A 12269-nucleotide genomic window follows, 5' to 3' on the forward strand; every position below is an offset into this window, starting at 1 on the left:
GTAAATAAGGTGTGTTAAAGGAATCAACAGAAGACAGGTTTTGCTTTAATTAAGCTGCTATTAACCATCACAGCGTCGTGTAATGCTGACAGGACCAAAGTAGTATGGTCAAAGTGAGGATTTTTCTTGTTATTTTTTTGCAGTTCAGTTTTTCATCTAGCAGGAAAACTGCTCGATAGATTTTTATTGTTTTTGTGTTGCAGCAAGTCTCGTTTTCCTTCCTCCTTTCCTTCCCCAGGCCTCTTGTTTCACTGGGCAGACCAAGCTATTCCCACTGTATCCATGGTGACAAATAATAGGCACAGATTCACACCTCACAACAAGCAGACTCCTGATTACGTTTCAGGCAAGAAGCTATTTTATGATCTGGGCATAAAAGGATGCAGCTTGTGAATGAAAGTGCAGCAGGTTAAAAGGTGAAGTGAGGCAGCGAAGCCATGTGGGAGTTAAAAGAACTGCAGGATCAAGAAAATATATGTATGGTTGGTTGGTTGGTCAGAAAATACATTTGAAACTTATTTATGACAGAGGATTTGATATTCAGGGCTTCAAAGAATACAGCTATGTTTATAGATCTCATTCTACCATTAAAATAAGAAAAAAATGACTTCTAAAGCGGAATATACATGACTTTTAAACTGAAATTGTTCATTTGCACGTCAGAACTGAAATATTATAGAGGGTTAAAATTATAGCTTTAAATATGACAAAATCTTAAATGCTTTAAAACACTTACATTTCCTCTTTTTTTTTTTTTTTTATATGTTTAGGACTGTGGGAATGTATTTAAAAAAAAAGATCAGAATCCTGATTTCAAACCTAACTTTTTTCTTAAATTTCTGAAAATTGAGATTCTCATTCTGAATAATTCATTTATGACTCAGAGTCAAAATAAAGAGTTAATCTCATACTATACCTTTGAAGTTTTATTATAAATCTATAACAGAAACAATATACCATGGTCCAATTCAAAAATAGATGTCAGAGTTTAGTTTGACAAAGAAGTTGTTTTAACCAATTGGCATATTGTGACTTTTTAATTTTAATACATTTGTTAATCTTAGACGTACTTACCATCAACTCACCTATAAGCCTGAATATAACTGTAAAGTCACAGTTAATATGATACCTTTACAATCACACAACCTTGTTAATAAAATGTTTTTAGTAAAGAAAACAATAAATATTCATTATACATAGGGATGCTCTGGTATAATAGAGACATGTAGTTAGAGCTATGATGAAAAAAAACTAATAATAAAACCCCCACACATTGAATAAATCTCTTCTCTTCATTTCATTTAAACAACTTTATTAAGTTTTTACAAATAAAGTAACAAATTCCATTGTGTTTTAGCACAAAGCGCAAATCTTCTTTTGTTATTTGAAGCTTGAACACTATACTAGGTGCAAAACATACCACTCCAGGCTGCTGATGTGTGTAAGTCTTCTGAGACTCCTTGTGTAATTCTGTTTCTTTTTATTCACTCAACCACTTTTGCACAGCGATGAACACGGTGCAAAAGACATGCTTTAAAACAGCACATAAAACAAGTGAGACTTAAAAGGGACGATAAAAGGAGAGCATCAGGGTGAAAAACTAAACACGATGGAAAGCGTTTGTGTGTTTTTCAAGTAGGGCTATAACCAGCAAAACCTTATTTTTAAGCGGTAAAATGAAATGTACTAGTTTGGAAATATGTGCTTTTATTTGCAAACCTAAACATATTTCCATAAGAGCACTTTTAGACTAAAATAAACCAGAAACCTGAAAATAAGTGTGTTTAAACAAATGACACAATTAACATTCCTGCAACGCATGAAAAAAACAAAACATGCTCCTCTATTTCAAGCTGGTAAATCTATTTAATATTTATTTATTTTTTTTACCTTTGAGGTTACTTTAAAAGAGCACAAATGTGATTGTGCCATGGTATTAGTATTATTCTTTTATCATTACAGATCTGGACGAGTTGATCCACAGATCTTCAGGAAATCGGCTCAGTGAGCATTCACAGCTTTAACTTAAAACTTCACAGGAAAGAAACATTTTATTAGGATGGGAAAAGATAATACAAACCTTTAAGTTTGTACAAGATATATTTGAAATTTCTAATAAGAGTTTGGATCTTAATGCATTCATTAGCAACAAAACTATCAAAGACAGCATCGTTTGCACACACCACCATCTGAGTCATGCTGATTTATTTGGGTGTAAAATCTTAGCAGGCTAAAAACTCTTAAATTCATTCTTTTGTTTGAACTGTAAGTAAAACCACTTAATGATGATTTTAAAGGAAATTATTCTAGGAAAATTGTTTTCTTTTAATAGTGAAATAACAAAAAACAGTGAATTAAGCCAAACTAACAGAACTAATTAACAGGATAGAAAGCAATCGAACAGCAAAGCTTCAACTGTTTTTGAAAAATATGTTGAAAGTTGCCATTTTAATAAACCTTTCATTGGCCTGATTTTGTTTATCAATGTGCAAAATGAATTCTGTCAGCAACCTAATGTACTGCAGCTAAGTTATCATCGCAGAAGCTTGTGTATAACAAAGTGAGACTTTAAGCAGCTTCCATTCGCTATATCTGCATCTATGTTTTGCATAACCACTGAACCTTTTGTAGGTGAATCTAAAATATTCAGGTGTAACCGTGTTTCTTAAAATATTTCCTTGGTTAATTTTGGATTGTAGATTTGTTCCAAATTTACTTACAAGCAGTGTTTGCACAGCTATATTGATGTTTGGCTGCTAAACCTCAAACACTGTCCGGTTATGTGCAAGAAAGTGAGAGTTTCAGCTCCTTCCATCCTTTTTTTTTTAGAACCACAGCTCAGCTCAACAATGTAGGCTATTAAGATTTAAATTATTGTATTATATGTTACTTTTTTGATGTTATTCAAGATGAAGTCAAACTACTGGTTTAATTTAAGAGAGGTATGCAGCACTCACAGAGTAGAGTGGTCCAAGCTTCAGATACAATCTTTAACATCTCCCCTGCTTAAAAATGAAGACACAGCAACAGAAACAACACTGACGATTAACAGTTGCCTTTTCTAACCTTTAACAGCGGCAGAATGACGACGGATTTACCGTACGATCTTTTCACCCAACTTCAACAGAAGCGTTTATAAGTTCCGCTTTAGCAGAGAACACGATCCTCATTAACCATCAGAACATCTTCAAAACAGAACCATCAGTTTCAGGGAAATCCACACTTTCTGCCACCTTCAACCCAAACCATCCACCCAGAACCAACAGGCAACAATAAGGATGCAAGGCACTAGAAGTTCCTCTGGTTTTTAACCAGAGGCTCTAAGATCAGGGGCAAAGAAATAAAAAAAAAAAGAGATTTTTTTTTTCTTTTCAAGTACATTAAAATGGACACCATTGGTTTATACATTCACATTCATCCACAAAAAGGGGGAAACGGGAGGGTGAGTTTAAAGTGTCTGATATAGAAGTACTGTATCAAAAAAAAAAAAAAAAAATAGCTAGCTTTCTTTTTATCTAAATGTCAACTATGCTGCTGTTTGAATGCAGGATCGAGGTCAATTTCCACTCAGTTCAATAAGTAATGATGCTGAACAGAGAAGCTGATCAGCTGGAAATAAGGCATTCGATTTGAATAGTTATATTAACTTGAATTCAGATACAGGAAGTGTTTTTTTTTTGTTAAAGAAGGACGTATTTTAACTAGGCAGGGGTCAGTTAAATGTGTCGTTTCAAAACTGCAATGAAATCTTCCTTCTTAGTTTCTATGTTTTAAAGTCTTTTTAATATAAAGTACCAGAATGACTGAAGTATTCTTGAGCAGTTTGTGAGCATTTAGTAGCAAAGCGCTGCATCTCCACAACAAAAAAATACATTTTATGTGATTTTTTAAACTAGAGTGATCAGATTCCTCTGGCTGTAGACAAATTAGACTAAAACAGATGAGTTTCCCCTGTAACCCCCTGCACCGACTGCCTGTTGCCTGACTGAAAACTAAAGAAAAAATCTTTTCTTGCAGACTAGAAATATAACTTTAGATGCATTTCCAGTTACAAAGACGCACAGACGATATTTTATGGTGTTAGGAATCAACCAACGAAAACACCATCCCGCCACCATGCCATTACCATCATTAGGATTCCCTCTAAAAATACACCAGATAAAGTATTTGAGTGGTTTAAGCATCGATTAAAGGAAATTCTGCCCCACATGTTGCCCCTCACACATTTTTATTATATTGCAATTATTTCTAGTTTGGCTAAACGGAAGTAACATTAATTATGGGACTGATAAAATACAGCCAAATATTTATTTTTTTAATGGTTAGACAAGTGTTTTAGCATTTATTCAGCCAGCTGACATGAAGTGTGCAGCAACCAGTAAGAGAGAGGCAGAGCTGTGCCGCTGTAAAACTCTGGTTAATTGTTACTTTCTCAGAACAATTAACTGGAGAAATTGTTAATTTTAATTGACCCATGCCTAGTTTTTTCTTTTTATTGTGATGAAAACTTATAGAACTGAAGAGGAAAGGAGCCCCGAGCTGCCTTCTGATGCTTTTTGTGACACATCACCCTTAAAACTAATGGTGTCCAACAACATTTCTGCTAAGAATAATCTATAATCACAGTGTCTTCACATCGTACAGCGATGTGCACATATAACAGGTCCGTTGACAGAACACATCTTTTTTTTTTTGTATTTGTTTCTTCTTAAATAGAATAACATTAATATAGTAATTTACATTTGCAATCATTTTCAACCCAAACGTTGAAACCAGCCCAGTCAGAAATGAGGCATACATCTGTGAGGCTACGTCCGTTAAACTGCTGCCACGTGTGCATGTGTGTGAATGTCTTGTGCATTTTCTGTGTGAGTGTGTGTGTGTCTGTGTAGGGCAGCGAGTAAAACAAACCCAACAAAAACAAAAAAATAATAATAAACACCAAAATGGAATCATCATAAGCAGACATTCAGAGAACTGAGTATGGACACAAACTGTACAAGGACTGACATTATTCTGATAACAAGGCCACTTATTTTCTCATTTTGAGCTCGATATTCCCCCCTCCCTCTAAAAGGTTACTGCTGTTATTGCTTCACACGGCGACAAAGGAAGGTGAGAGGGATGAGACAAGGACCACGTGACGGTGAGGAGGCATCTGGAGTGCAGCGGCGGCTGTTTGGCCCAAGCGGCGAGCAGAACCCGATGCTAACACACTAAAAATCCCCATCAGCAGCCTTTATATTTATCTTTTTCTCCCTATTTTTTAAAATAACTAATCAGAGGAAAATAAATCAACAATCCCATCAAGTGCTGAGCTACAACTTCTTGATATGCATTTATTTTGAGACCTTTTTTGTGCTTTTTGGGATAAACACATTAAACCTTCGTATGCAAACACCTGCATTTGTTAGATTTTCTCCTTTTAGGGACTAAATCATTGAATCCCGAAAAATAATCTATTCACTTCAGTTGATTCAAAATGTGACACTCTTGTTATATAGATTCATGAAATATTTTACTTCGTTATTTCTGTTAATATTGATAAATTTGGATTAAAGCTGAAAAAACTACGTTTCCCAGCAGCTCAATGCTGAAGATGCTGTTTGGTGACAGAGTGCTGATCCAAGCATATGAACAATGGAAGGTTTATGGGAAGGAAAAAAATAAGTTATTTTTGTTTAAGACATAACAAAGCCAAGGCACTATTTCTTTGAATTTCAATTCTTTTTTTTTTTTATCGCTCTGAGGTCATATTAAAAATGACCTGATTTAAGCCACGCAGAAATTAATGCTTGAATCTCACCCAGTTTTTAATGAATCTATATAAAGGGTTTCACTTTTTGGAACGAAAGCACTGAAATAAATGACATTTTTTAATATTTCTTTACTGTGATGCACCCAGCAAACACTGCAACTGGTTTGGAAGCCTATATTAACCATATAACATAACACACATATCTTTTCTTTGTGTTTGATCTTTTGGCTGTCATGACCCCAAAGCAAGGATGGTGTCTCAACCACACCATATATATATATATATATATATATATATTTATGATCGGTTTTTCTCCACTCCAGTGCATCTTCTTCTCCTTTAGCTGCAAAACAAGCCACCTTGCACTTGTCCAACCGGGCTGTCGGTCAGTGAAACCCGCCCTGACGCCATCCCCTATGTGGTCCTCAAGTTTGGCCCTCCTGGGCTGCTTACGGACTTCTGCAGGGTGGTGGAGAGCAGAAAGGGGCCCTGTCCTGGTAGCTGGCCCTGTGGAGGGGGATAGGGCCCCAGCGGCTGAGAGGCGCTGACCAACAGAGGCTGCGTTGGTGCTTGCTGTGGGTTGGACATGCTGTGAGCTGGACCGCACCACTGAGCGGTGTAGGTGGCGCTGGGGACATAGTGGATAAACTGCGGCGGCTGGAGTTGGGGGAGAGGGGAGGAGGCTGGAGGGTGGCAGAGGGAGCTTTTCCTGGCAGCCAGAGAGGTAGCGCTGGTGGGGTTTGCAGGGAGTTGGGCGGAGCCTCCGATGCTACTGGGGCAAAGCTGGCCGGGAGCCGAATACTTCCTGCCCAGGCTGGCAGACTGGGTAACCTGCAAGAGGCCGCAATAATATGAATCAACAACTATCACTCAGACTTTTTTTAATAAAAGAAGCAAATAACCATAATATTACAGCAAGCTAAAATAAATTAAGTGGTTTTTATGTCGAAAATTTGAACAATTGTGAAACTCATTAAAATGCTAATTTGTCTTAGTCATCGATGAAACCAGTGTAAATACTTTTTAACCTGAAACCCTAGATAATGCATATTAGCATCTAAGAAAGCTAATTTAATAAGTTTATCCAGCTTTTTATACCCCAGGAAAGCAATCATGCATCAGATAAGGAAAGCATAATTAGGGTTCTACAATAAAATCAACTAAAAGTTTCAGGATCCCAAAATATTAATTCATAGTCAGTTCATTAAAGCACCTCTAATTAAGCTTTTATTACATGAGTAAAAATATGGTTGGAGGCCGTAAACAATCAGAGACATTTTTTTTTTTTTTTAGACTTTACCCTACAATAAGTGAATCAATATACTGTAGGTATGTATGTGGGGTGTGTTTTTACACAAACCTCATAGCTGTGTCCCTGTGCCGGGGCCTGCTGCTGCTGCTGTTGCTGTTTGGCACTTCTTTTACCCTGAGAAGGATAAATACAGCCTTCAATGTATCAACAGCAGCACTGATACTATTGATGCACATTCATTTTCACTATAAAGCTGTAGCACAGGCATGGCTAAAGTCGGTCCGCTGTCCTGCAGGTTTTAGAGGTTTCTCTGCTTCAGCGCAGCTGATTCTGATTTTTGCATTTTAGCCAAATCCTCCTGAAAAATCAGCTGTGCTGCAGCAGGAAAACCTCTAAAACCTGCAGGACATCGGGCCTCGAGGACTAACGTTGGGCATGCCTACATCAAGCTTCTGTTTGGTATCTTCTGAACTAATAAAACAGTTTAATAATATCACGAGCACCATAGTGATAGAGAAGACACAAATATTTTGATATTTTGCTGACGCTGATAATCTTCTTTTAAATTATACAACAAAAAGCTTAAGACACAATATTTAGACTTCGTTCACACCCCTTTCTGTCTGCACTTTGCATAAGCAACCGATCCCTTTCACTTTGAAACTTTAGATGTTTTCTTTCATCACTTCAGATAAATAAAGTATTCACGCCTTACACAACTGTTGTCAGTTTTATTATTTTATTCCAGTGGAATAATATCCAACCACAACTTCCTTTATAAACACAGTAAAAAAAAAAAAACAGGAAATATTTTAATAAACAACATCTTTAACACTAAGATCTAAGAAATACAGATTTAGTTTATATTAATGTTAAGCTTAAAAATGAATTAATTCCTTAAAAGGATTGTTATCCAGCTAAATTTTCCCATAATAAAAAACAGGTGCAAAACATAATGAGTGCTGCTCCACAATTACAGGATGCAAATAAGCTTAAGAAAACAGATCTTTTAGCTTTTAGCGCTACAGCCACCCACAGATCACTTCGCCCTGGGTGGAGAGCCACGTAGAAGAAAAATTGCTGCTGCCAACCTGTGAGAGGTTCATGGCATCTCTGGCCCAGTTGTCCACCAGTTTATGGAGGTCATCGGTGAAGGTTCCTTTCCTCTGGTGGGGGGCCGGCATGTTGGGGGCCAGATACTGAGAGCCCCCCTGACTTTGACCCAACCCCTCTGAACCGCTCACTGCGTTGCTGCTGTTAGTCCCTGCAGGGAGACAGAAAGCAGGAGAGGGTGAGACTGAGACACCGGACGGAGAAGACGGGAATGAAGTCATCTGGGTGAAGCTCATGAACAAACCCATTGTTTTAGATCAGAATTTAATTTAAAAATACTTTAAGTATTATGATAAAATGCTCAATGCAGTTCAGTACAAATCTTAATAACCTGAATCTGGCTGGTAGCTAATATTACAACTACTGTTTACCTCTTAGAAGGCCATTATCTACTAATTCTGGAGATTATCATGTCAATTTAAATGTTTAAATCAAAAACTGAATCAAAAGAAAGCTTCAGTTTAGGGCAAAATAATGGATACAGCCTGAAATAATATACATACACACCTGCTTAAGTTTAAATAAATAATGTTTCGCAAGGTGAAGAGAAACATACCAAATGACACCAATTTAGCTGTATATTTGACCTGTTGTTGGTAAAGGGACATTGTGCAAAAAAATCGATGTCTGCATTTACATGCGTGTTATTGTTGGTGTATTATTGCCTGCACTAATCAGATACATTTTTAATAACAAAGAATCTTATATTAGTTTATACATCAGGCTGGTCCCCTGTTGGCAAAGAGCCATCACAGTCTGCCGTCTTGAAAGAACAGCTGCTGGTGGGGATAAAATAGCACTAATGCGTGGAATAAAAAAGTGTCCCCCCACGCGCACAGCACAGTGAGATAGAGGCTGTGGTGAAGATGATTTGGAGACGCTAACCCAGCAAATGAAAGTCTGCATCACATGCATGGAGCAGCAGTAAAAGAAACGTTTCACCATCTCCAATAAAAGTGAAAAAGAGGACCTTAAAGGCAACAAACCAGAGAAAAATAATAAACTGGATAAAGAGGCAAGCTTCCTGTAAGTGGAAGGAGCTAATGAAGGAGAAAGATTTTTAAACCACGTTTCTCCTTGTTTCCTCGTTTCTTGCCGATAGAGAATTGTAGGTTTACGTGTGGTTAGAAGCTCCTAAAGCTCCTAAAGCTCTTTGTCGCAGAAAATGCCAGCTTGTTCGTGTTTCAGTTCACTTTGGATGGCATGGTTCCATCTGCTTTGTCGAGGCCTTTTGTCACATTGCAGCTACTGTTGCCTTAATATGTGTTTAAAGCAGCGAAGCACTAGGGTTTAGTGTTCGTTTGAGCAAAATACCCCCATTTCACCAGTAGATGACAGTAATTCTAACATAACATCCCTTAAATTATTAGTTTTTCTTTAGAATTGGTAAGTTTTCCGGTAAGGAGCTGCAAATATTGTGTGTCTGGTATTATTTTTTCTGCTGGAACAACCTTTTGGTTTAAATTTTAAACCAATTATGACTGATCTAAGGTAGTTAGTCCTCATCCCATATCATTTCTCTCTGGTAATAGTAAACAAACCAATAGAATGATTCCAACACCGCCATGCTTGACAGATAATTTAAATTTCTTTGGTGTGAGAACATCAACTTTTAAGGGTTAGGGTATGAGACACAAGAAAATTAAACCAGATCGTTATTAGTTGAACATTTGTACAGTGGAAGTAGGCTATAACGTCAGCATATCTCAGGTTTGGGAGAAATAATTATATCACAAAGGTTTAAATTACAACCAATGCTTCATTCACAGATACTCAGATTTACTTAAGTCCATGAAAAGCTGTGAAGGGATTTTAGTAAAAGTAGATTTCGGTGTTTGAACTTGCAATTGAAGTGTTTCAATTGCTGTAATCATTTAATTGCATCCAAACTGCAGAACTGTATATTATGATAAATTGTGCCTTGAAGAGGTTTAGGTGTCCAATAACATAAAACAAGCACTCATATCTATAAGCTGGTTTCAGGATAGATCAGGGAAATGAAACAGAAGGACGGATAAGAGATTCAAACTATGCCAGAAAATAACCAATCATAAAAACACTCATTGTAGTTAGGAGGAGTGGTCAGATGTCCAGCCACGACGACGCCAACAGCAAGTTAATGGTTACAAAAAACAAAGCAATGTTTCTCTCCAGCTTGCTAAACAATATTTAATACCATTGGGATGTGTGTATAATTGAGATCTTGTGATGAAAATTCACATTCAGTTTAAGCTTGTGCATCCAATTTAAGTTCAGAACACTGTTTTTTTTTTAACTGTAGGTCTGAACATTAAATCTATTTTCTAAAAGTAACTGTCTGCTATTTATTCAACCTGTAGATGGCCTCCAAGCTCCATTGGAACAGAAAATATACCTTTTGCCAGACCTGTAGTGTCAAATTTAATAACTAAAATGCATCCACTGTTACCTCCCTCAACCTTATTAATAGTCATCATGATAAGGGATATAGAGATGAGCTATTCGCTGAAAGGATCAATAAATCTAAACATTTAAAAAAAGCTTTGGAGACATTTTGAACTCTGAGCCATGCTGACAGAATGAGCAAAAGGGAGAAACATTATATGGTCTCTTTGTTTAAAATAAGAACATATGCAGGGAGCCAGGGCAAGAGAATCATACTGCTGGTCTAATAAATAAAACTGTCAAACAAAATGGAGGAAAACAAAAACGAGGCGATGCTGAGTCATGTATGGCTGCAGAAGGGGATTCTGGGCAGTGCAGTCCAGGTTATAAGCCATGGTAAGGGAATGGAGGCAGAGGATATCAGGGAAGCCTGCAGGTGCATGCAGTGTCAGTTTTAATCTGTGATGAAGGATCATTTCAGTTATTTAGACTCAAGGTCAAAACAGATCCTCTGATGTTATGGGAACAAAAAAACAGAACTGATCTGATCCTAAATCTGGACAGCAGTCAAATTGGATTCAATAAAGGGCAAGAACAAGCAAAACGGGGAATGGATGGAGGGAGGAAAGACCAAAAAGAGAGATAGTTACTACAGAGCTGGTTGCAGGGGCAGACTTTTTTCACCATCTTCCCTGTAGGGGGGGCCAGAAGACAACAGTTGGAGGATTGGGAGAGAGACAGAGTTAAAACCCCGTCCACATCACCCCACAATCAAACACAGTGCATCTGAGTGTGATTGTCAGAACTTGGTATACACCATACACAGAAGACTGGGGTCCGTTAGGGTCACCAATAACATCTTAAAACCCAGGAGGAAGGGGAGCAACGACCCCCGAAATGAAACAAAGATGTCAGCTCCAATTTGGACAAATAGAAAGCGACCAAAAAATTAAATGGAACTTTATCTAATCAAATATGATTTATGAATTATATTATAAGGACGCATGTTTAGCACAGAATGGAGAGAGGACATCTAAATAGTTTCAGCTCAAGTGTAATCTGTAGCTTTAAGATGTTTTTGGGTGACAAGACATCAAATTCTGAGTCCTCTCTACAGCTCAGCAGAACTGGGTCCATGCCTGCACACAGGGCTCCGCAGAAGCATCAACACCCCTGACATTTTTCATATATTAACCGCAATCTTTAATGTATTTCCACAGATTTTACCCTGAGGGGGACCAATTGAAAGCTAAATGCATTTATTGATACAGCTAAATAATATAGTGTGAATTATTAACGGATGATTTTCTCTATTAAAAAAACTCTCAATACAGACTTTGAAATCCTTTGAGGCATCTAACAGGTTTCTAAAACTCTCCATCATTTCGTACCATAAATATTTTCTGTTTTAACTGTAATCAGTTCCTGCTGGAAAAAACTAACGCCCACATCATGATGAAGCCAACACCATGTATTACCCTAAGAGATGGTATGTTCAGGATGATTTGTAAGAAGAATGTAGGGAAAAAAAGTTTTCACTTTTGTTTGTATTTAAGGCTATGGAAGAGGATTAGGGCCACTGAAAAAGAAAAAAGTTCATTGATTTTTAAATTTTTTTTCAGTTTAACATGGGGAAAAAAGTCAGAATTCTGACTTTTAAAGTCAGAATTCTGAGATTAAAGTCAGAATTCTGACTTTTTTTCCATGTTAAACTGAAATAAAAGTCAGAATTCTGACTTTTTTCTCAGAATTCTGACTGAATTCGGACAATAAAAAAAGTCA

At 37.0% G+C, this 12269-nt stretch overlaps 1 protein-coding gene across 7 annotated transcripts in view; it reads right to left on the reverse strand.

Annotated features, from left to right (window-relative positions):
* Positions 1-5439: 5439 nt before the first annotated feature.
* The window catches only part of wnk1 (WNK lysine deficient protein kinase 1), a 107872-nt gene continuing 101042 nt past the window's right edge, over positions 5440-12269 (reverse strand). For 6 of the 7 annotated variants that reach the window (XM_015392424.1, XM_015392419.1, XM_015392421.1 and 3 more), the window contains 4 exons: positions 11138-11179; positions 8102-8274; positions 7119-7184; positions 5440-6589 (listed from right to left, as the gene is read on the reverse strand). In XM_015392424.1, coding sequence (XP_015247910.1) covers positions 6173-6589; positions 7119-7184; positions 8102-8274; positions 11138-11179 — 698 coding nt within the window. In that variant the 3' untranslated portion in view covers positions 5440-6172. The remainder of the gene's footprint in view (positions 6590-7118; positions 7185-8101; positions 8275-11137; positions 11180-12269) is intronic. The other variant, XM_015392423.1, reaches the window with a different exon arrangement.

This window comes from Cyprinodon variegatus, unplaced genomic scaffold (genome assembly GCF_000732505.1).
Source record: "Cyprinodon variegatus isolate N-32 unplaced genomic scaffold, C_variegatus-1.0 Scaffold590, whole genome shotgun sequence".
In the NCBI taxonomy this organism is placed as follows: Eukaryota; Metazoa; Chordata; class Actinopteri; order Cyprinodontiformes; family Cyprinodontidae; genus Cyprinodon; species Cyprinodon variegatus.